The 25,961-nt window shown below is 37.5% G+C and overlaps 1 protein-coding gene across 5 annotated transcripts in view; it reads right to left on the bottom strand.

Annotated features, from left to right (window-relative positions):
* Window positions 1-406: 406 nt before the first annotated feature.
* The window catches only part of BNC2 (basonuclin zinc finger protein 2), a 335,988-nt gene continuing 310,433 nt past the window's right edge, over window positions 407-25,961 (bottom strand). For 3 of the 5 annotated variants that reach the window (XM_059873623.1, XM_059873625.1, XM_059873622.1), the window contains exon 6: window positions 4,495-11,477. In XM_059873623.1, the coding sequence (XP_059729606.1) occupies window positions 10,817-11,477 (661 nt within the window). In that variant the 3' untranslated portion in view covers window positions 4,495-10,816. Of the gene's footprint in view, window positions 2,954-4,494; window positions 11,478-24,784; window positions 24,850-25,961 lie in introns of those variants that run through there. The other 2 variants (XM_059873626.1, XM_059873627.1) reach the window with 2 other exon arrangements.

Here is a 25,961-nt window from a genome sequence, read left to right as displayed (position 1 = left end):
CTGAGCTAGGACGCCACAAATTAGAGTTTGTCAAAATCTTTCACTTCATCTGTCAGCCATACTTAAGTGTGAGCAATGTCCATCTTAAGGGCTTTTTGCAGACAGTCAGATGACTAAATTAGTGAGGCTGTAGGTTTACGGATGCCACACTAAGTATGACATTTCTAAGGAAATGTGTACAAGCCAGGGGGAAAAACAATTATCTCCTTTCCAAAAAGCTTTAACCTATTCAATTTCTGGGAAGCATGCAAAACTCTTAAATGTAGTGTGCAGCTTTCAAACTACAAGAGGCCATATGCAAAATTTGCAGGTGAGTGTCTTTCTGTTACCCTATGTCTTTCCATGGAAATGTGTATTGCTTGAATCAGTAAAAAATGAAGAAATAAAAGACAAAGAGACAAAAATATCAGTGAGTGATAAATCTTTAATATAAAAATTGTACAAGAATTTTGATACAAATTACAAGAGGTATTTGGACAAAGTATGAGTAAAACTCCATTTATATCCCCAAAACCTTATGCATTTTATGCAAAAGACATATTGTAGGACTGTTACAGTACAGAAAATACAAGAAATGTCAAATTAAAACAGGACTTTTAATTCCCTCAGATTACTAATGGAAAAAACTTGTTTAGACTACATACAATATTTATGAAACTACTAATGTCACGATTATTAGATCAACATGATGCAAATTTTTGTATCCCCTTGTACAGCTATATTCCATAGTGCATGCTTTGGTTCTGCAGGCAGGACAGCAGAGCATTCAGGTTTTGCTCACATTGAGATCAAATAGTGAAAATGAAAAGCTTCCTCCATTCCAAACAGAGAAAGACCTTTGCAAAAAATGTCCATCAGGCCTTGACTCCACTCTTTCCTGTGCCTGGCTGGGGTACCCCAGGAGCATGTCTTGACAAAGTCCACTGGAACAAGCCCAGATTTGCCAGCCATCAGCAAGCTCTCCATTCTCTACACAGCAGCCCCCTTGCTGCTGCTGGTGCATCGCTGGTTGGCACAGGGGGTTGCATGCAGTCAGGCTGTGAGAGCCCTCCCATGCCTACTGAGAAAGGTGTTTCCAGGCTTTATGCCTCTGTGACTGAACACACTGCCAGACCCCTAAGAACTTCCAAATACATGAAGGTTCAAATCCAGTTTATCTCAGTTTACATCTCCACATGAACGCCCCCCAGTTTCCAGTTCAGGAGAACTGAAACACAGCAGACAGCTATAGAGGAAATCACTGTGTTTGACCTTCTAGGTTAAAAGCTGTTAGAATGTCAGCTCTGACAGTGAGCAAGAGCCTTCAGTCAAACAATGAGACTTCAAATCACTTCAGCCATCCCCACAATGAGTAATTTGTATAGCTACAAACAGGTTGCAGTGAACTGGTTTTGGTGAGTAAAAGTGTGTGGAATTTCAGCCTGGGTAAATTTAGATTGTGTTCAGATTCAGATCAACTTCTTTGCACACCTGTTGCACATACATTGCACTGGAACGCAGATCACTCCTATAAACTGGAGGACAGGCAGGAGGTATGAACTGAGAACACAAATGCTGCCCATCCAAAACAAGCCATATTCTGGGAAAGGAGCCCCATATGATATAGGAACCAAAGTTTGCACAAGAAAAAGCAGCATGCTGAATTTTGTATTTTTAAATAGCTAAATGAAACACACACACATAATAGTGGCCATTTTATTAACTTGCCACTTTACAAACAGTAACCATTTTTACAGATGGAATGCATAAAACTTTCCAAAATGAAGAACACTAGGAGGATGTGTTACTTTTCTGAGAGAATTTTAATGAGACACTCTCCTGGAATGAAAGGAAAAGGGGTGGTAAAGAAAATGGGAAAATTAAATACAATGGCTGAAGGTTGTAGAAGTATTTGTTAAAAAATATTTTAAAAAAATCCAAATGTAAAAGTATAATTGAAAAATAATGAATAAATCTGCCTTTGTACAGCTTAGGTGTCCCTATTTATTTTGTAGGTCATGGGGTAAACTAGAGAAAAACATCCTTAGAATCACAGTTCATGTGGCTACCGTATGATTTCACAGGTGTAACTGGGGCAGGATGCATTCTGCCCCATCAGTACAGGAGGTGGTGGGGGGATGGGGAGGTGAAAATGTCTTGATCTGGATGTGATGACTGCATAATGCTCCCACACTCAGGCATGAACACATGCACACACAACTGCCACTGGTGCCCCACAGCTGCTGTTCATAGCTTCTTGCATTTCGTGGCAGAATTGGACAGGTTGTAATTAACTATTGATGAGTTTGCCATCCTAACTGTGCATTATCCTCTGATCATTCTCAACCTTTTGTTTGACAATGATGCCTTATAAAATCTTTATGCATCACTTAGCTAGTCTTGCTCTCTCTTTCTTCTCTAGAAATATAATTGTCCTGGATGCTTTTTTAAATTTTCCTAAAATATTTGTCTCCAAACATTCTAAGAAAGCAATGTACAAAATCTATAGAACACCAGAAAAATCTCTCTACACATTAGATATTTGCTACATGACTCTTCCTGTTCTTTTAAATGCATGAGGAAATATATATATACAACTATGTAAGTGTGATGGAAATTATATAATTTTGTTCACTTGTAATCTTAATTTTAAGGCTCCTTGTTCTGACACTGTGTCTGTTTCTCCTCTGTCGGTCACATTCGCACTCACACACGTATTCACAAACACACACAAAGGACACAAAATATTTCTTCAATCTGAAAGTCCTCAGTTTTCACAAACAGCCTTGGAAATGGTACAGCAAGAAAGGCTGCCCAAGCTCATCATCGCAGGTCAGCTCATCCGGCTGCTTCAACCTCCGTCAGTGCCATGCACACATGGAGTTGACAGGGAAGCAGAGTCTGGGCTCAGCTTTTAGACTTCTGATACAAACAGGCCTCAGGAATTTGTCTGCTGGTTTCACCCTTGTAGCTTCTGATGAACTCGGAAGGAAAAGGAGGGAAAAGATCAGTGACTTTTGACTGGTAAAAGACCTTAGTATATTTATGGTGGGCACCATCACCTCTGTTGCAGCAAACATCAAATTACCACAGAGTGCTGTTGACAGCATTAGCATCTGGAACCAGCAAAGAGGTGCTGCAGCCAACCAATGCCATGAATTGATCCCAAAATGGCTGTGTATTAGATCTCTTGGTCTTGGGCTTTGTCTTTTTGGTGCTGCACTGGCTGCCAGCACTGTTCAACCCACAGTGCCCAATGTTCACAGGTACATACAGGATCAGTGTTATGATCTTGGCATGGGAATGCTGCAGAGCCTGCAAGGAAAGCACGCTTCAGCAGCTCCTCTGCCTACCCGAATTTTCAACTGCTATTCAGCAGTCAGAAAGCACACAATAAAATGGAAGGGGAGTGACGGCAGCCAGGTACACTGGCCTTCATGCACTTAAAATTTCTTAAAACATGGCATGTGCTCTCAAGTTACTTCACCATAAAACTCTCTTCTGATGGTCTATCTGAGAAGCACTTCTGGAGCCCGTATGTTTAGCACTGCTCTTGCAAATGAAGTTATAAATCAGAAAAAAATTCCTCCTTTCATGAGATCAGCAGATTGTGTCTCAGATATGCTTATCAAAGATAAACTTAACTGAATTTCATGCTGACCTCAGCAGGAGATTCTCCTATGACAATAGAATGGGATATAGGGAATTGGCATTCATGATGGGAACACAAGAGGACAAGATTGATCTGAAATTCGCCCAGGGATGGGCTAAACCTGTTAAAAAAATAGACTGTGCATCCTGTTTGACACTGAACCTATGCAGCAAGACGTAGCAAATTCAAACAACTATTTGTAGCAGGCACAGTATGGCTTATGCCAATACAAAGCAATTAGTTGCTACATAAGCAGACAAAAGTGCCATTACAGACAGTATTTCTCAGCTGACCTTTTGCTAAGAAGCCATCTTGTTACTGTCTACCTGATAGCTCGATAGAGCAGCCAGTGGCAGCTTTGGGCTTCCCAAAGACAAATCAAAGTGCTCCAGATGGGACTTCCCTTCACTCACTGCAGATGTGTGTGCATGTTTGTGTGTGTGTGTGTGTGTGTGTGTGTGTCTGCGTGTGTGTGTGTGTGTGTGTGTTAGGGAATGGGGAGGGAAAGCCTGGTTCTTAGACTCAATTTCGCCTTCACAGGGGATAAACAGGCAATTACACATCCTTTTATATTTGATGGCCAAGTGCTGAACTTGAAAGCACACTATTAGTTTGTGTCCCTTCAGGGCCAGTGCAATAAGTAGCCAGGAGAGCTGGGGCTAAGGAAGAGAGGGTGTTGTCTGCTGTTAGTGTGACAGTCTTGTCAGCAGCATTCACATTACTGGAAGGTAATAAAGTGACAAGTAAGTTATTAGAAAGATATGAGGTGAAATTGAACTGAAGCTTCTTTCTGCTCAGCTCAGTTTTTTTCCTGCTTTGTAATGGGCCACTATTTGTTACAAAACAAGCCTTGTCTTGAGATCTTATATAAAAAAAGAAATATTTATTCTTTGCAGGAAAGGTCACATGAATTTACAACATCACACTTTAAAGGAGAGGAATGGGAAAATAGTTTCATGACAACTACAGCTGCTATTTAAAAAAACACAGTGTCATCATAATGAACAATAATACTGGCAAAAGTCAGAGGACTTGTCAAAAACATGTCCATTTTTAACCCTTTGGTGGTCCAGAACCGTTTTCATTTAAGTGTCAGTGCCAAACATAACAGCAACAGTATTGGGATATACATGATCAATATACCTTGATCAAAAATCAAAGCTGTCATTCAATATCATGACTTGAACAGAGAAAACAAGCCACACAAGACTGGTTAACTACAGACTCAAGATAATACTACTTATGTAAAATAATTGCTACTTCACTCTCTAACAGCCATTTTAAAGGCAGTGATAAAGCTGCAGTGTTGGCAGGAAGAGACAGAAACCATGAGACTGGAACAGACATGTATTTGGGCAAACATATGGGTGAAAGGTTCAGTCCATCATATGATGTTGCTCTGTTCCTGAAGTAGAAATGGGCATGGAAAAGAGTTCCTTTTATGTCCCTACAGTACGGGAGAAAAAAACCCAACTCATCATGTGGCAACAGCAGGATATGCTGATGCTTATCTAGCAAAGTAGCACTACAGTCACTGTTTTGTTGAGTTACTATAGCAGCAAAGTCTTTTCCTTATGTCACTACATAAGAAAAAATACAAAACTAAGAAGGAACTGAAATATACCAGCTGCCATCATGTGTCTGCCACTCACCTTTTCCCCACAGAGAACCCCTGCTGCCTCCTTGCCCTTAGTACAGACACCTTTGCTTCTCTTTTCAAATAAAAAGAGTGATTCTGTTAACCCAAAAAAAAAAAGTGACAAAAACATTCTGGTGACTGAAGAAGTAACAGTTCTGTTCACGTATGTGGCAAAAAAACTTAGAGAAGCATGTATCCACTCCTTGACCACACACTTTCCCCTCCTTATAATTTACTCTGCCACCAATTTTGCTGTGAAAATGTCCTGCAGAATTTGAGTACAAATACACATCTAAAAATATGTCCTATTTTCTGACAGCAGCTGACATCCTTAACGACCACCATATGAAAAATGGGTCCACATCAAGCATTTTGATTACAAAATATCACACACATTGAAGGAGAAATTTTTGGAACTAAATCCCTGGTCTTGAAATTGATTCCTATCTCTGGAACAGATCAGACCTTGAATTATCATATTTCTGAGCTTTCATGATGCCCACACAGCTTTTTGTCTTGTTGCTTTTATATTCCTACCCTATATATTTAGCTATGTTAGATCCTCAACTGGGTTGAAAAGGCCAAAACTCAGGGAAAACTCAAGTGCATCCTGGGAGCCCCACTTCCTATTAATTGTACTAAACCAAATCAACTGAGGTACTGACCAATGCTGGCAGCTACTTCACAGAACCTGACTCTACTAGTTTTTCCTAAACACTTCCCTTTTTGGGGATGGAATGGGAAACATATAGGTGATGGAAAATGTATAAGCTTGTGGAACAGGCAGAAAACTTTAAGTTCCACAACAGGGGGAAGGGAGACAGGGAACAAGGAAGACAGAGAGGGAAGAAGGGAGGTGAAAAGGGAGGAAGGGAGGGAGAGATGGAAGAAGGCAGGAAGGAAAGCAGGAAGGCAGGAAGGCAGGAAGGCAGGAAGGAAGGAAGGAAGGAAGGAAGGAAGGAAGGAAGGAACATACACTGAAGTTTACCCATGGCAAACACACTACAGAATTTCTTCTGTGTAAAATATCTACAGATCCCTAGGAAACATACAAATTTTATGAGCTCAGACATGAAAAGCTTTTCAGAGATCTTTAAGAGCAGTGTCCATGTGCTATTAAGGTTTTTAATCTATACCTTTCACATTTTGTCAAATTGAGTTGTGACTCAGTGACAGTGCTTATACCTTGCGCATGTCTACAGTGTCACCACAGCATCAGCTACAATTTAAAAGGCAGGGTTAAAATCTCGGGCATAATAAAACGTACCTGATTGAGATATAGCTCAGAAAAATTGACTAAATATTTTAAGGTGTGCAAAAATATTTATGAGTTAAATTAGCTCTTTACTAATACCAGCTAATTGGTCCTCACAGGAGCGCACTTATGGGCAAAATCATATTAGTATTAGTGACAGCCTAATAGACTGAAACATAAGTGGGTAAGTGATATGATATGTGTGAGGCTAAAAAGTTAGAAGGGGCTACCAGGGGTGTTAAAACTCATGGTTTCCATTCTTGTGCTTTGACTGTGCTGTTTTCCTTCCAAATTTTCATAGAGTTTTTCAGAAGGTACCTAATGATTAACCATTAACATATGCTTTCCTGACACACCATACCCTCCAACCCTCCCAATGAAAAGAAAAATCCTAAACAACCTCCAGACAAATAGTTCTGTTTCTAAAGGAGGTCCAGTACAGTTATTTTCTAATCGCAGACAAAGTTTTTTGATATTTACAGAAAAATACAACTACCTTGAATAAAACAGTGAAACAATATGGGAAGAGTGACCACAATAACTACAGGAACCAAAAAAGAAGGAACAAACTCCATGTAAAGGGAAGAGGATCTTCCTCCAAGCTGGTCTAGTTCTTGCAAAATGGTTTAGACTGATACCTTTGGAAACCGAAGGGATAGCCACAGATTTGTGATAACATAAGCAACTGCACAATACTTATCATGTCATCACTCCATTACAGGCCATGTTCTCTGGTGAAGAGATGAGATGTTTGGTCATTATTACTGCACTCTGGCTCTCTGCTGAGATCAACCAGAAATGCTACTTTCAGTAAAACCAAGCTGCTGTGCCAGAGCCCCTTTATGAATTTTTCAGATAATGTCAGATGATATAAATTCCACCGCAAGAACAATTCTGATAAATACAGATTCTCATAGAGATGCATGCGAAGTTGAAAGGAGGGAAATGCCATTCAATTCAAAGTAAGTGTAAGTGCCCTTCTAAGAAAAAGACTGTTCTGACATTAGTATCACTAACACTGAAGAAACTACTTTTTGCCTAGATTTGCCTAAAAATAACAGTAAGTAGTGTTCTGTCTCCAAGACAGAGATGATACCTTCTACGTAGTTTAAGCAAAATCTGAATGAAATTAAAAATAGGACTTATGAGCTCCTAACAGTTTTTGGAGGTTTGTCCCTTTTTCCTTAATTTTTAGTATGTGCTGTTCAATTTTGCATAATAAACAGATTTTCTTTTTTTTCTTCTATGTCAATGATCTGCTGAATTTATCTACAGGTGATGCATAAACTTTCAAACAAGCTTATCAAACTCAATTGATCTCTAACAGAACCATAGTGAAATAAGAATGCTGAACAGTGATTCATTCAGTGAGGAATTCTTTATATAGCTCAAATGTGTTTTTCATTAAAAAATTATATTTATTTATACCGTGTGTACTACAAAAGAGTGGGGTTTTTTTTTCCTGTATATATAATTCCATTTTAGTTATTTCATTTTTTAGACTTTCTGTATTAGTTGTTCCTATTAGCCTGGGAGGAGAGATGAGAGTGCAGTGCAGCTAACACTACAAAGGTTCATGTGTTTTGGAAAAATACACTCTTATTGTTCTAATTTCCCTTTCTCACAAATACACTGAGCTTGCACAACATAAAACAAAACAAAGCAGATCACTCAATTTAACAAGGCAAAGTAGTTGAGATTTTGAAGAAAATAAAAAAGATGAAAGAAAAATGTCAGTGAAACAGCTTACTTTTTTGCTATAAAGTTTTTTTTTGATAAACCAGAAGGTAAATTTTTCGTATAGTTTTCTGTGGAATTCACAAATGTTTTCAGGGCTTCATGAGTGCACAAAATAAAACAAATGATCAGAGGCTTGTAACTCATAGGAACATAGTGAGAATTCATTTAGAAATACTCTTATTTTCTACAACTGGAAATACTGATTTATTAGATATTGATTCCTACTTTTGGAAACAAAAATACTGAAATGCATAAAAAGTACTAAAAACGAGGAAATCTATATTAAGAGTTTCCTCTAGAAAATGTAATAGGAGTTAAGTACTCAAGTGGACCTAAAAAGTAAGAATAATCAAAATGCACAGCAAAACAATACAGCGACAAGCTGAAACAATGGAGCATTTCTGACTCTTTGCTAAGAATAATGTTCTGGGTCAGTAAATACAGAAAAGGAACACATTCTCACTGAAGGAATATTTTATTGTATGCTGAAATATCCCTTAGGGGTTGCTTTGTTTGTTTGTTTTTGATTTTGTTATTGTTATTCGTTTTGTAAAGAAAAGAGTCTACAACACACATCCTAATGGCTTTGGCTGTAGATTGAGCTTAAGTAAATACCATCCCTCTGTCAGTATGTTGTGGTAACTAAGGCTGCCAGTGTGGTTTACCAGCTCAAGCAACATGTGTAAACACCGGAAACAAAAAAATTCAGAGGGCAGCCTCCTTTCTCTCTGCCTTTCTCAACTGCTTGCTCCTTCTCTGTCTCCTGGTTGGCTCGCTCTCTTGCTCACTATATTTCTTGGACTTTTGTTATTTTCTGACAAATCATGCGAGTGAAACACAAAACATTAATACAACTAGACATCCTTTTTCTCTGTCTTCTAATTTTATCCAAAGGGAAAGTAACCCAATAAAAAGTCCAGCATATATTTTCAGAGCTACTAAGTGCTTCTGCCATTAATTTCTTTTGATTGCTTCTATAAAACATGCCTTAATCATACTACAGCACTTTCCATTGCAAAAAAAGACAACTTTACAGAACAACATAGTTAACATTATTTCCCTGTTCATTTTGATTTTTTTTTAAAACACCACAAAAATCCAGGCTATAATAAGAAGCACACAAAATTATATTCATCTTTGTTCTGTGACAAGTAGTATCAGCATTTGTATCCCCAAATATTATGCATGTTTGACAAAACAAAATTTCTACTGGTTCACATGACAAAATTCTGGGGTTTTTTTCCACTTTTATGCAATGTAGTATATAAGGAATAAGGATGCACTATTGTTTCTAGTAATAATTGGCACTTGAAAAAAGCACCAAGGATTCTGTATTTCACTTTACCCCTGTTCCCTCCCCAGTATTTTTCTGTGTGTAGTCCAAAAACTACAACTGTGGTTATGGTGAACAACTACATTTTCTTTTTCCAAAATGTGTGCAAAGTTGGCACTTTCGTATTAACACTAAACACTAATACTCTTTGTTTGGCATTCATGCCCTCATACTGACCAGATCACTTTTATCTAAGTGTATTTTTTTTAAAGACACTTACTGAAAATATGGCAATAGTTTAAGAAAAAAAAAAAGCATGGATATTATTACACATCCCCTTGTAGTGTACGAAAAAGTGCATGACTGGATTTATGTAATAGTACAAGACAAAAAAACTGTATCAAATCAGGTGCTGTAAAGCATGCCAGCACCTCTGTATTACTTATATCTAGCAGGTAGTTAAAACAAGACCGTGGTTCTTTTAAAAATGTGCATTAAAGCTAACATAAATGAGTAAAACTAGGCAGCAAACTATTTTTCCTGCTTATCTAACAGCTGAATGTAACTGTAAAAATTAAGCAAAAAAATTAGAGTTAAACCACCATCAATACAATTGTTTTACATCATAGGCCTATCAAGGCTCAATATATATATACAAGTGTAACAGCCATGCTTAGTAGAACGTTATCCCCAATGCTTAGAAGACACAAAGACAACTAAGTAGATTGTTTTTTCTTTCTCTTTTTGTTTGTTTGCAATTTTTTTGTGTTTTTGGGGGGATTTTTGTGTGTTTTTTGTTGGTTTTTTTTTTGTTTTGTTTTGTTCTGGGTTTGGTTTTTTTTTTTTTTTTTGTTCTTTTTTGTTCTTTTTTTTTCAGGCAAAAGTTATGGGAAGAACAAACTGGCTCTTTGGAGATGACCAAAACATTCTAACAGAACTAGGGACAACTGCAGTTTTTCTATTTGTTTTTTGTTTGTTTGCTTTAATGAAGGATCTCTTCCCCCAAATTAAAGGTCCTACGTGTTTGTTTCTATTAAAAAAAAAAAGAAAAAAACCCCAACAACCAAGAAAGGGGAAAAAGCACCTGGTGTTTTTTTCTTTTGCTAAAAAAGAAAAGAAAAAAATTATATATATATATATGTATATTTATGTGTGTGTGTATATATATATACATATACATACATATATATATATATATATGAAGGGAGACTGTTTATGGCAGTTCAGATGTAGTGGGCCCTCTCTGAGAGCTGGCATTTTGCTCTGTCCATAGTTGACCTAATCTACTGAAGTGAAAGGAATGTTTTTATGCAGATTGGGGTTCTGGCTGTGCCGGTTTCGGCTACGGACAGAGGAGAACATCATGTTGCACCCAGGGACTTTGCACTTGTGCATTTCTCGCAAGTGCACTGTTTTGTAGTGCACTCTGAGGGTTCCCTTGTTGCTGTACATTTTGTGGCAAATGTTACACATTATCCCACCGTTGCTCACCGAAACACTGTTGAACATGAGGGATCCTGGGACATCGGTGCCCATACCTACAGCTAAGGCAGGGGCATCTGCTTTGTGGGCAGATTCCCCGCTGTCACTTGCCCCATCGACGTCATCCAGGAGAATACCCTCATCGCTTCCTGCATCAGATTCTCTTGAGGAATGGATACTGCTGCTGGACTGGATGCTGGAGGTGGTGCTCAGGTCTAGTACCATATAGTCTTCTGCCATGCCCCTGCCGTACCCATTCATATGGGAATCCTCAGTGCCAGCAGGCGAGGAGGTGTCTTCCCTTATGTCAAGCCCCATCTGATGCTGAGCGCCATATATCTTCACCAAAAATTCATCGCGGAGGTCCTTACTAAGAGAAGGCTGTGAAGTGTCCAAGCCCATGTCATCCAGTTCTTTGGTCAACAGTTTACGGTGCAGGTTTATGTTAGCACTGTGTCTGGGAAAGGAAGAGGGAAGGGAGAAAAGGAAAAATGTACAGTATTTTTGATTAAACATACAGTCAACAAGCACCAAATCCAAATTATGATTCATTGATAATTTCTCATAAAATATCCTCTATCCATGTTGCTTGGAAATTTCAGTCTTTCTATAAGTGCACAAATTGCAATATTAAAACTAAACAAAACAAGCAAATTCCCCCCTTTATTGTTTTTCTTGTTAGCTGCTGCTCCTCAACATTAGTCTCCAACAGCAGCTACAGCCTTTTTATTTGAAATATAAAAAATAATAAATTTTACTAACAGAAAATACAAAATGCTCTTCTTTGTTCCTGAATCCCTGCTGACTTTCTTTCTCTTCAAGAGGCAAAAATATTAATATATGGAATATATGAATGTGTGTCTAGCTATGTCTTACTTTGTATCCATGTCTTTAGATACTTATTCATATATACATACATCAAAAGATGTTTATATTTATATATACATGTACTCACATAACTCTGTAAGTGAAATATTTGGGAAGAGTAAAATAAAGGTAACTGAGGCCCTGATTCTGGTAATTTAATTCTTGTATAAAGGGATTCAGAATCAGGCCAAACCAAGATGAAGAAGACTTGAAGGGTTTAAGAGAACAAGTCTTTGAAATCTACATGTAAGTTTCTGAAAATCTTAGTCAAAGTTAGTGGTTTCATCCCTCAAAGTTGTCACTGCCACTCCTCCCTGTCCTTTTCCTGTACTGTCTGCATGCAGTCCTGATTGACTCAAGCAGTGTAATATCAGTAAAAAAACCCTATTAATGGCACTGAGAATTTTGCCCCAAATCAATAAAAAAACTTAAGTGTGGATTGGTTTAGGTATTTGCTGAAGTTACTGCAGATATTCAAGACAATGGCAAACTGTCACTGATGGAGGTAGATTTTAAACCAGATCCCAAGAACTGCAAATTAAAAGACTCTCAAGTGTTTTACAGGATCTGGGCCTTTGCTCTCATAAAATAAAGCTCTATATTTGAAAACAATGTAAGCCTTTGAGTTAGTAAACATGTAAAATAGCCTATTATTTGAAACTGCATTCTACTCTCCACTTTTGGCATTGGCTTTATTCATCCACTGCAGTAGAACCTCACTGATTTGCAGTAGTGTCAGGAAACCCTCTTTGAAAAACTGCATTTTCTGAATTAATGATGCAACAACAAACATGACAGACATCAAAGACCTCTGAACACAGAACATGCTCATTTTGCTGGAGTGCTTAAGCATAAGAAATCAGTGTAAAGTTTTCAGTAATAGAAAACTTTGGGGTTCAGTTTTCAGAATGTGCAGCATTACTGAGGAAATTACAAATATTTATTCAGTTTCTTTGGAGGGTGACTTGAATTTCGAGTCAGCAAAAAAAGAATTAGCGAAGTTCTACTGCAAAACATTCTTTGCAAGCTAAGGACCCAAACCCGCAATTTACAACATGCAGACTCACCAGTCTGTCTGCCCATTATAAATTGCAGATCAGAGCCCAAATGTAGGAGGGAAAAGAAGAGGGGGGGGATGGGGAGCGGGAGGAGGGTGGGGAAAGAGAGAGAGAAAGAGAGAATTTTAACATAGGAATAGCTTAATTTGCAAAAAGCACTAGGTACAAAATTGGCAAGGGAAGACATAACAATGATCAAATATTTTACAGATATTCAGGTCCTTCATTAACAAAAAAAGGGAGAAGAGGAACAATAGCTATTAGCAATATTTCCTTATTGGAAGCTTTTATTTTAAGAAACCCTTTGAAACATACCTCTCAACCAACTGAAGTCCCAAACATGGCACAGCAATACAAGGCAAATAAACAAAACAAATGCAAATGTAGGAAGATTAAATTGATGTGGAGTAAATCTCTGTAATTTTCTAACACTTACTTTGTGATTCATTTATCTGGTAACTTAAGGGAATAAACAAACAGCAATAGAACTGTCCCATTCACCTGCAAATGCAGGTACCTGTTCTCTGACATAAAACTAATACTGAAGCGAAGTTTAATTGAATTGTGGGTGCTTGGGATACAATTACTCCAGTAAGGGGATGGTCTAGAACAGAGGATTTCTCTCCTAATGAGAGACAGTTGAGAGGTATGGGCAAGGGCGGAAAAAGTGGAGAGTATTTCTTGCTTTTGTCCCACATGGGAAATACTCTTTTCACACAAGCAAATGTAGCACCATTGCTTTTTTGAGGCATAGAAGTGTAATTATGCATATCCCCACACTGCACTTAGGAAGGCTGAGCTTACCTTGTGATAAGATCAGCTTTCTAATCTTTTGCTAAATTGAGATCACAAAAGAGAGAGAGGAGAGGAGAAGAGAGAAAGAAAGGGGGGAAGGGGGGGGGGAGAGAGAGAGAGAGAGAGAGATAGAGAAAGAGAGAGAGAGAGAGAGAGAGAGAGAGAGAGAGAAAGAGAGAGAAAACAAATTCACATTCCAATCCAGACATATCTGGTTCAAAAAAAAAAAAATCTGAAACCAATAAAACACAGACTTTTAAAAAGTCTTGATTGTGAACCTGGTTTTTGTCAGCTGCAATATCACTTATACTGTTGTCCTGATGGATACTGACTCAATCACACAATACAGAAAACATAAAGCAAATTAATCAAAGCATATTCATACCAATTATTATCCACAAATGAGTTCTGAACAGATGCATGCAGTGCACATACATGAATGATAAACAGTAGTCCTGATGGTCCCTTGCCTTCCTGGTTTCAGATAGAATATAGCTCCATTTAAAGTTGCTAAGTGCAGTACAGGAAACGCTTACTGTGAAGGCCTGTCCACATTGACCAGAGTTATTAAATGACTGTAAAAGCACAATTATGCTTATCATCATAAGGCTAACTGCAAACTATTCATAAAGTACTCATGTGTGTACTTATAATTTCTCCCCTTTTCTCCCCTCTTCACTCCTGTGTTATGGGAATTTGTTTCAGCATACAAGCTAGTCAGGATAACTGTAATTGCTGCTTCCATGCATTTGTGCCTACTCTTTCCTTGGTTTTCTGTTGAGAAAAACAACAGTGAGGCATGCAGTGAAAAAACCTTCAGCATTCAGTAAATGAAGAGAAAAGAATAAACTGCCATGTTAAAGAGGGGGCATCAAGCGCCAGACAGACAGAGGCCATTCTGAGAAAGACCAGTATAAGGATGCAAACTCTGCTGATGCTCTGATAAGAAGAGATGCCTCCCTTATTAAATTCTCACTTACAGCAGTAACAATCAGTAATCTAGTTAAAGTATGTACCAGCCCATAATATCTGTCAGGCAAACGATGTGCAGAAATGTGCGGACCAGTTCTGGCACCCTGCACAGTAGTGTCCCTTTTCCGCTGTCAGCAGTACTGTTGGATTCTCCTAATATAATTACATTGACTTTTATTCAATTAAGTGCCATTCCTAGCCTTAAAAAGAAGCTACTTTATCAATTGATTCAGGTGTAATGCAATAATAAAGATGAACTCATGGCAGTGCATTAGCTCTGCTGTTCATAACTTCTGAACATAGGTTCATTCATAGCAGTCGATTTCCATTATGCAACCACAGTTCAAAAGAATTGATTCTTTTACATTCATTTCTTAATCTATTTCACTTGTGCTTAATACTGTCCCTAAATATCATATGTGAAAATATTCTAGTGGAGAAGGAGGTACGAGCTGTGAAAAAAATTCATTTATTTAGAAACTGAAGTTTTGAGATCTTATTAAAAACATAAAAGCCTCATACGCCCTTTTGCATACCAAACAGAGACTTTCCATCCTAATCCAACCCCTTCTCCTCTGCTTTGTCACTCCCAAACCCTAGGAGTCCCCTACGAGCCCTCAGCCAATGCTAACCACCTGTCATCTTGTTCATCTGCTCCTCCCCATGACACCTAAAGTTTCTTGCTTCAGCTATTCTGTTCCCTGATGTGATTTACAAAGCTCCTTACGTCTTCCTTCTCTGCTCCCAGGTATATGTTAACAGTGGTCCCAGAGTAAGCTGAGACACAGCTTGGGCAGAGTGATTTGTGCCAATGCATGAACGCTGCCATCAGACTGAAAATCTTGAAAGCAAAATATGCCAAAACCTGCTGAGCTTCATCTTGCCATGGCTTCATTACTTCTTATACCTCAGCTAGATAATTTAGGGCCATCTCTGGTGCCATTTGCAACGCTGCAACTGTTGCTGTATCTGCAGGGAAAAGAACTTAAAGAACATAAATGATTGGGAGACATAAATACATGTGTATGAAACAAAATATTTGACCCAATTAAATCCTTTCAAAGCCTCTGGACTTCCTAGATTGCTCATTTGTACATCAACCACCAGAATGGCATTTGATCCTCACAGTGGAAATGTTGTGTAAAGACAACTGGTGATTGAAGTCTTCCAGACAGAAATATGCCATCAAATGAGTTTAACTAAAGGCATATCTCACTCTGCTTCAGTTACTATACCTATCAGTTCCTAGGCAACAAGGGATGGTGAAGAGGGTTTGTTTTGAAAATACTATCTGGGGCACAGAATGTTCAGATACCTGTTGAGGACTGTACTACGTGTCAGATACCCATGCAAATGAGGAGGGTATTTGAAATGATGTTTTGAAAAGATGTTTTGAAATGTTGCTTGTTGTGGCAAGGAAGTTTGAGCAAATTCTAGGACCCAGAATATCTGATTCTTTTTACATAAATACCACACTTTTCAAGTTACTGTTAATTAATTACTTATATGGAAGGCAAACGTGTGTGCAAAGCTCTCACTAGAGTGAATTTGACCATAAGAATGGAGCAGTTCTGCCATGAGGATGATGATGATGATAATGATCATACACATAAGATCTGTGGTTGTGGTGAAATGTCAACCTCTGAGTCCACCACTGCCTTTTCAGGCAGGAGTTTCAGTAGCAGTGCAATGCAGAATCCTACCACAGCTACAGAAGCTCCCTGATTCTGGGCATGATCCTGCTGGTGGTAGTATTTTCCTTCTCTTGCAAAGTTCATGGAAGTACTCCATCTTTACTAGAATTCATTGTTGGTTACACCCTACCTACTACTTGCAAATTTCTTAGTGACAGATGCACTATGCACCAACAGAAGGAAGGGGATTATAAACCTAGGAAATATGGTCAATTAAACATACATTCTATTTACACAGATCATAAATCCTGACTGGGATCTCTTTAGCAGTTTCCTTTTATGCTTGTCAAGGAATCTGATTTTGTTAATTTACTGTCCATTTGTTGGAAAGAAAAAATGTAATTGCCACTTAAGTTTAGTTTTTTTCATTTAGTCAGTCTTTAAATTTCATTTTGAAGTGAGTGAGAAGGAATTTATCAGAGTAGAATTTGTCTTGGTATAGAAATTGGCATTGAGTCATCCAATCCTATGGATGACTCAAGGCCAAATTTGGATGTACCCATAGCTGCAATCCTATCTGCACCAGGGCAAACCTCATCTCTGATGCACAGAGCAGAGATAGAGAATTCAGATTAAAAGAGCACTGCTTTTTTAGATGTGAGCATTATAGAGGGCACAAAACCAACCGCATGAAAAATCAGGTTGAATGTGTTCACCGTTCAGAACAGGACAGGCTGTTGAAAATTAGGCATATAGTGTTATTTTATTAATTATTTTAGCAATATTTAGTATGATTATACTTAAATATTATGGGATGAGGGAGAAAAAAGGAGTGAGAATGAAAGAGATGCACAGTTGTTAGGGCAGTCAGTTAGGGATTGTGGAAACCCACTTTCCACTGCTTGATGCAGTGAGACAGAAAAGCCAAGCCAACTGATGTCCCAGTTAAATGCCCTAGCTACTACTTCTTGTCTGATTGTAAGTGACAAAGCTCCCTGATAAAGATCTCAATCAACCATCAAAGTAAACTGTATTGTTCATTAAAATTCTGAAACTATCTATTTCCACATTTCTAGCTGTATCCAGCCACAACTGTTCTTCCTATGTTTCCAAGAAAGCCACCATCCCAATTTCTTACATTTCAGATATTCTGAATGTGACTTTTCTGGAAAACACATGATTTGATAAATTAATAACATCTAGCTTTACCATTCTAACACTACAAAGAAATCACAAACAGAACGTAACAGCAGGAGACCATCAGTCTTTGGTCAGCTTCGTTTCAAGATCAATAAGTAATCCCAGCATTAAGTAACACTATAAAATTATATTTTGAGACTTAATTCATGTAAAAACAGCATAAAATTATTTTCCGTCTAATTATGTTTTTTCTGAGTGATAGTATAAATTTTTTTTTAAGAAGACGGAAGCTACTATTGAGTTATAAAACCTGAAAACACAAAATCTTCAGAGAAAGTTTTATTCGAAAATCAAAGCCCAGAACACAATTGGCTGGCGATTTATGTATAAACTGATGAACCTCTTAGCAAAGTTGGAGATGGAAATTACTGCTCTAGTTGTCCAGGTTCCATAAAAGCTATCCTCCTGCTATACTTAGCTTACAACTAAGCTCTATCAATCTGGTTTAAAATATAAACAATGAAATTTTCATTACTCCTCCTGTGAGATTTTTTTTTCAGCTCAGTATTCAGCCTACATTTTTACCCATAATGAAATGTTAAAGGAAAGTTTTCTTTATTTCTCTTCATCTCAAAGGCAAAGAGAATTAAGACTTTTGGTTTTGTTTTAAATTTTCACATGTTTTTAGTTGCCCACACAATTTAGTAACATGCTCTTACCTCAATTTCATGTCCCTTTCCTGCTTTTTAAGCCTGAAACTCATAGAAAGGCCCAGAATAGGTGAACACTATGGAAAGTAAACCCAGAATTTTATGCTTTCTCAGAATCTCTGCAGACTGAAAGTGCTGAGTTTCATGCAGCTAAAATCAAAGAACCAGAAAGTAAGACTCTGGCTAAATATAACAGTGTACATATTTATGAGAAAGATATGGCCTCAATTCTGATATTTCTTCAAGAAAGAAGCAGCAATAATTTCTCCCATTTGCTTACGAGAATCAACAATAAAACAGTTCCTGGAATTTAATTAGTAACAGAAACTGTTAAAGAAATTATCTTCTCACTTACTGTTCTAATTTTGCCACTCTATCAGCAGTCTTTGATACAGGGTTTGTTTTGTTCTGTTTTTTTTTTTAATTAAAAAGAAAAAAAAATCCATAAATCTAAGCAAAGATGGTAACAGTCTGAAATCCTGATCTGACCTAAATTATAAAACTCACATTTATCTGAACAGGGACAAAGTTTAAGTCTGTACATTAGTGCTTCCATGTATTTGATCATATTTAATTTGCCTCTGAGTGTTAGGGGAAAAGTAGGTATAGAGCTAGACTTTAGAAAGACACAAAGCAAAAATACTATACTACCCGATAAAACCGTGGCATTTCTACATGAACAAGGTAATAGCATCAGCTCTTGAGGCCTGAAATTGCATAGAATCTGAAAAATATTAACCTTTCATAGGAAGAAAATTCAAAAGGTAAAATACAGTTCAGCCCCTATTAAAAAAAGTAAAAAAAAAAACCCAGTGCTTATTAAATACAGGAAATAAAGGACAAGCAAGTTCTTGCAAATTAAAGATGTGGAGCCCAGTCATTTCAATCCCTTTCAATATGAAACAAATCACTCACACTGGTCACGAAGACAGCTCCCTCTACACTCAAATTATTCACTTGAAGATAAGCTCCTATCAAACTCTTTAGGGGTTTAACTAATTTACTGCACAGATACGGCACGTCTGTTGTAATAACAGGTAGGATGTATTGGGGTCGACCATTTATCAGAATTAGACTTCTTTTTTCAATTCACAGTGAATTATGCTGCCTACACTGCTCCTCTTTCTCAGAGCTTCCCATCCCCTTACGGCCCCTAATGTGGCAGGCAAACAAAATTGACAGTCTCATCTTGTCAACAAGGGGTGATTCTCCTGAGAAGCCATTTAACTTTGCAGAGGAAGCAATGTATTAATGTGCCTGTCCCAGGAATGTTAATCATCTTCCAGCTCCCTCTAACTTTGACATGAACAAAATCACCAAATTTGTTTACTAAATGAATTGTAATATGCTAATAAGAGAGCATGACATATATGGTAAAGCCAAACAGATGGTTTGTTTACTCCACTTTGCAACTTTATAAATGCTGTAACTCTGAAGATGTTAGTGAGAATTATTGGTTTGTTGGCAGTGGCAAACATGCCTTTTGCATACTTAATCCACAGTTAGAGTCAGAAAACAATTTATCATCACCATGGAATGCATAAAAAATGTTAATGCAGTGATAGCATTTAGGAAGGCAGGATAGTTGACTGTGCGGGCAAATACTCAGGTTAAATATGAAACTGATATTTGATGGCAATTTTTGCTACCAAATAATTTAAAAAAACCCAATTTGTCATGCCTGGGACTTTTGAAAGGTCCAATAATTCAGTACATACCTGTTGAGGTGTTTAGTGAAATGGTCCTTATGGTGTGAACAGAATTAATCGTTCACAACAGTTGTGCATGCTCAGAAGCATTGAGGTTATGCTGGCCTCTTAATATATTACTATCATTGTCCATTAAAGATCAAAAGATGTTACAAACAAAAAGCACAATGACTGGTGTACTTGCCAAAGTTTCTGAGAAACGATCAAAACTGTGTTGCAACACTTCAACCTCTCACTTTACTAGCTGCCTGGAAGCAAAACAGACTCATTACAAAATAGCCAGCACTCTTGTCTAATATCTGGACTGGCTGAGAAAGTTTAGAAAAAGAGGATTTGTCTGACAGAATATTTTCTAAGTGAACTAACACAGTGTCACAATGTTACATGCACGAGAAGTTGTTATACATATGACAAAGTCCTTTGATGGGCATAACAGGTGCTTAGCACTGCTGTCTTTCACTCCAAAGCTTTTCCTACCATTTACACAAGCTCTACAGAGAAGTTTAGCTGGTGCAGTGTACTGCAGTCATGCATGAAGTGCTCATATCCACTCTGTTGAAGTATTTGCTAGTCCTTGACACAAGATGTATTTTCCCTTAAGAAATACTGAAGGGATGAAGAATACATGCATTAACATTTCTTTTCAAACCGAAATGATCTAAATTTTACATAAACCAAGTTTTGCAATCAGAAGTTTTCATCCTTCATTTAATTTTACTGCTACAGGCAAAAGTGATAATTTTGCAAGTTTTTAGACAAACAGACCCTAAAGTTCAGCATGTCACTCATGAATTTTACTGAACTCCAAGTTTCAGTTTATGCAGAAATAAAGAAACAATTCAGATACAATTCCTAGTTTTCCCCTAGCTCTGATTTCAAACCAAATCTTTTCTCTCAGATGTTGATGCACAGCAACACATTATCTCACGGTTTGCTTAGGAGATTTACAGATTCTTTATTCATTGAACCTCAAGTTCAAAATAATAATAAAACCTGAGGTCCAGGGATAGTTTTGTACAATTTCAGATGCCACAGCAAATCTGTAAACCATTTATTTTGATCAAAATGCAATAGTAATTCTCATTCCTAATGTTTGTTTCGCTAAAAATGCTGGTTTTATTTATATAATATCAGAGGAACTATAAAACAAAATATGATGTGGCATTTCAATAGGGTTCCTCTATTAGTAATTTTCCTTACTAAATAAGGAGCCCTATCAGGTCAACAGATAGCTGATTATCCTAAAACCTCCTTTCATTGATGCACAAACTTCTCAGTAATTTAAATCCTCTTCCATACATGCTATGGAGATTCTTCCATACATGCTATTGTCAGCATTTATTAAAATCTCAACTTTTTACTCATCCACAGGAGAATGTACAAAGATATCTAAGTTCAGCTTGCTGTCCAAGGATTATTTTGGAAGAAACATTAGCGGCTGTCCCAGCCTGGCGCTTATATCTCATTTGAAACATCTACTCATTCCTGACCAACAAAGAAAATTTCAATAAAGTACTTTTACTGGTTTAACAGCAGTGAGCTCCTGGGATTGTCAAAGTGCTCAGTCTTTTCCAAGGAGAGAAGGAATCAGCAGCTCAAATATAATTAACCTTCCATTCTCAATGCAAACTGCCACGCACAGGAGCTCTGCAGTCTATTAGTGAAGTTATAACGGCCAACAGGCAGAGGCAAAATTGGTCAAAAAGTTGGCTGCTGCTGTCATATTTTTAGAATTATGATTAATGACACTAATAATGTGGATGATTACTGATACGTGTATCTCCTGCAGTTTATCATATTGCACTGGCTGCCTACGTCCACAATAAACATGATGCTATCATTTACCTCTTTATTGAAGGCAATCCTTCTCTTGAAGGAGCACATTCTAATTACTTTGTAATGTTTTATGTCTTAAACATTTTGCAGCTCTGGACCTTGCCAACTGCTTCATGTCTACCATTGATTAATTACAGAATGTTTAATCAAAATTTAGAACCTAATGCAGTCATTTATGAATGCGCTGCAGTGCCAAGATAGTTAGGCTGCCGTCCCAAGCTTGGAGAGTGCTGGGTTCAAAATTAAATCCCAGAAATCTGGAAGATGCCAAAGATTTTACCTCAAGTGATTTGAGTTTAAAAATCTTACTTCAGCTGATGAATGACAGGCACCCACTCAAAATGAGAGGTCTTTGTTGTATATGTATGTGTGCTTGCATGTTCCTATCACATTTTTCTTCTTCTTCAAATGTCTTAATTTTTCTCTTTATGCCATTGTTGCTGCAGTTGAAGCTCCTTTACAAGCCTTCCTTGCTGCTAAAGCTCCTGCAAACACCAGTCAAGAGAGTGCAGTTTTGAAGTGGTTAAACGAGTGAAAAATAATTTGCAGGGACAAATACATAAGTTTTTTTTTAATGTGGATTTTTATGGTACTGTCATACAACCATTCACCGTTGAAGTTAAGTGTTTTTTTAATACCATTACTGAACTGCTGAAATGGATGCTAATATAGCTTGGAGTGCTAATGTCAAATCCTGGTAATAAAAAAGACAGACTGCTGAATGAAATAATTTCAAGTAAAAAATAGAACAAAAGTGCTCTCACTCTCGCTCTACACTTTTATTGAATTGGGACTGACTGAGCCAATTGCTTTAGAAGTCTGTAAAACACAATTACTAGTGAGCTGACTGACCCAGCAGTGCCCCTCCTGTGACAGAAGAGACTAAAAAGGCTGCAGAATTAGTGCTGTTCCCCTATCTGGCTATCAGACCTGAGAGACATCCAGTGCAGGATCTGTTATCATTCCTGCCAGGGCCCCTCCTCATGAAATCTTGGTTCTCGGTCTTGCATAATATATATTATATATATTGCATATATATCTGTGTGCATCTTCATCTTGAAACAAGGGCTCATTTACCCTCTGAGAGGGAATCCAAGTTCTCTTTCTATCCATTGTATTTTTACATCCTTATCTAATAACATAATGTATGTCTTTCTGCATCCACAGGCACACATATAGGTTTGGTCTATTTTTATTTCTACATACTGTGTGTAAAACACGAAAGTACAACCTAACGTTTACAGGCAGCAAAATTAACTATGTCCCATTTGTATTTTCTGTTGTAAGTGGCTGAACTGTAATTACTTTCTTTATTCCGGCATAACAAAGAAAAGGAGAAAGAGAGGAAGAGGGAAAGAAAGGGAAAAAATTGTATTGAACTGGAAATGTGAAACACTTTTCCCTAGTTAATAAAATAAGCAATAAAGTTTGTAAAGCACTAAAAAAAAATCAGTAACATTGGAAATAACAACTTATAAACCCTTTAATTTACATTTTGTGTTTTAGACTCTTATAGTTTGATACAGACAAACAGCTTGGGACTTTCTTACCCCTCTTTATTCAAAAGAAAAATATAAAAAAAGAAAACCAAAGTGACAGCAAAAAATATCTTCTTGTTACAATCTTATTCTTTCCTTCTCTTCCACTGCTTTCCCCACACAAAACAAACAATTTTACATTTATTTACAATGCCAACAAAGTCCTGCAATTCTTTCTCTTTTATGGGAGCATACATTTCTGGCAAATCTAAAACTCTTTCATTTCGCTTCCAGGTCCATTTATATGAAGCTTGAAGGTGCCTCATGGCAAAAATGTTAAATTATTTCTTAGACAGATCTTTTAAAGCAATGCTATTCAGGGCAAGCTTAAATGTGAAACAGACTCTTAATTAAAAAAATAATTTAAAAAATAGTTTTCTTAGCACATGGCAAACTGCTCATTTAAAAGATGTTGTTGGAAAGCAGGAAGCACTACAAAAAGCCTTAGATTTTTTTTAGAAGTAGTGGGCTTAAAACTGTTGTCAGGAAATATCCAGTTTGCCATTAAAATTTTAACTTGTGATGAGCCATAAGAAGTATCTCACCTGAGATATTCCTATGTTATCTCAGGTCCCAAAAGACCATCTGAGGTACCTCTAGAGGTACCATTAGAGAACGTTTTATGTGTACGTGCTGGACGTGAATGAGTGGTTCCTACTGAGGTACTACAGCATAACATCACAAATACTGGTACATGATGTGTGGCACTGCTTGCCTGAAGAGACAAAGGACAGCAAACTTCTACTGCTGCTGGTCAGGATTAAGGGGTAGCAAAAAGCTGTGCACAGTGTCTTGCAGAGCACTTGCAGTGCCTACACAGTGGTCTCTTCCTTGACACTGTGGAACACTTAATTCTCCTTCATAACTCAGTGTGTCTTCCTTCAGGACCACCCTAAGATAAGTAGTGAGCAGTTTTTTTAGCTTTACCGCTAATATTTTCTAACTGAACAGTATATTCCTGAAACTATAGGCTCTACTTCACAAATTTGCTTTTATTCCCTGTCATATTTGCTAATGACTAGCAGCTTGTATAATCATAAAAAAATGTTCCAGGTTTAGAGAAGTTGGATTTTGGGTTTCTTTTCCCCAGAGCCCATAAATTGCCAACTATTTTTGAGTAACATCTTTTACTGTGATGTATTTCAGTGGCAAACTCTCTTGTCCCTCCTCCCTCAGTAGCTAAGATGTATTTTGTCAAAAAGCAATGGAATAGAAATCCAAATGATCTTTGTTTTACCATACTGATCATCTGCTACATAATTCTGCTTCAAAAGATATTTTGAAATGGCAACCTCTATCTAGATATACTGATAGAACTGGCACACAATCATTCAACAAAGCATTATAGCTATTTTGAGGCATCTACACATGGTAAATTTTTCCTCTTTTGTTTTTTTTTTTGTGTGTGTGTGTGTGTGTGTGTGTGTGTATGTGCACTTGTTTGTTTGTTTGTTTGCTTGTTTGTTTTCATTCATAAGACTTGCCTCACCAATTTTCTTACTCACATTAATTCGTATATGTCCCAACACAGTCACTCAGTTCATGTTCCAATGAATGAAACAGCTCAAATCTAGGGGAAAGAGCAGCATTGTCATTATGGGGAAAAGAAAATGGTCTCAGCTATTAATAATGTTTGGTCAGGGTATAAGATCTGATGAAAAGTTTACTTCTTGAATTGAAAGTTTCTCTTTTCAAACAGACATGCAGAGCTGACAAATGAATGGATCATGATTGTAGGTATGACAGCATTTACCTGCCTGAGTGTCTCTGTCCTTCACTGAAGCTGTAAATCCAAAGGCCAGTAAACACACAGCTATTCCTGACACAAATTTGTTTCCCTCACTGTTCATTATTTCTCCCCAGACTCCTGCACCTGAGAGTGTGCAGTGTCCTGGTCTTATCTTCTATCTGTAAAGTACAGCTTCGTCACTGCAGCAGAAATATTACAACCTTCTGCTCTTAAGTATGAAAGAACAGCTAGAGGCTTTCCCTGCAGGAACTTATGTGGGTAGATGTTTTATTTAACCCACTTCCAAAAGACTCTAGGAAGGATGGGACATCTCCATACATGGGGAACAGCTTTACATGAACTCAGATGAATGGAAAATAAAATTGTCTCCCACTCTCTGGAAAATCTGTAGTTCTTCCAGTATTTTCTAGGAACCTAGGGGCAACCAGGGTATTATGATAGGCCTTCATGTTCCCTGTCCTATCTTCCCAGACAACCTCATTCACCAAACAGAAAACATGCAGAACTTATGCAGGAAACTTGGACAAAACACATTAAACATTTGCACTATTTGTCACAATAAATACCAGGCAAAAATATTGCTCAATACATGTTCTGCTTTTGGCTAGTCTTCTCAGTGTTTTACTTGTGCTTCCCACCTATGTTAATCCTGGTGTAGCAGGCTGTTTAAATAAACTTTTCAGGTCACTGAAAATATCTTGGCTCATTTGCAAGTTCACATAAAAATGAGGCTTCTTGAACTGCATAAAAAACTGTATAAAAAACTCCCTCTCTAAGTGACATAATTTTGTATACCAAAGCAGAACAAGAAAATGTAGACAACAACCACCACCTCTAATTCAAATCCCAAATAAATGACTGTATGTAGTTGGAGAAAAACTCCCTCCACATCAGAACTGATTCTTCAATATTTGCTCACATAAGTAGACTTG

The sequence above is a fragment of the Haemorhous mexicanus genome, chromosome Z (assembly GCF_027477595.1).
Source record: "Haemorhous mexicanus isolate bHaeMex1 chromosome Z, bHaeMex1.pri, whole genome shotgun sequence".
Lineage (NCBI taxonomy): Eukaryota > Metazoa > Chordata > Aves > Passeriformes > Fringillidae > Haemorhous > Haemorhous mexicanus.
Note: the sequence above shows the minus strand (reverse complement) of the source record. Positions and strands in the feature narration are given on the sequence as shown.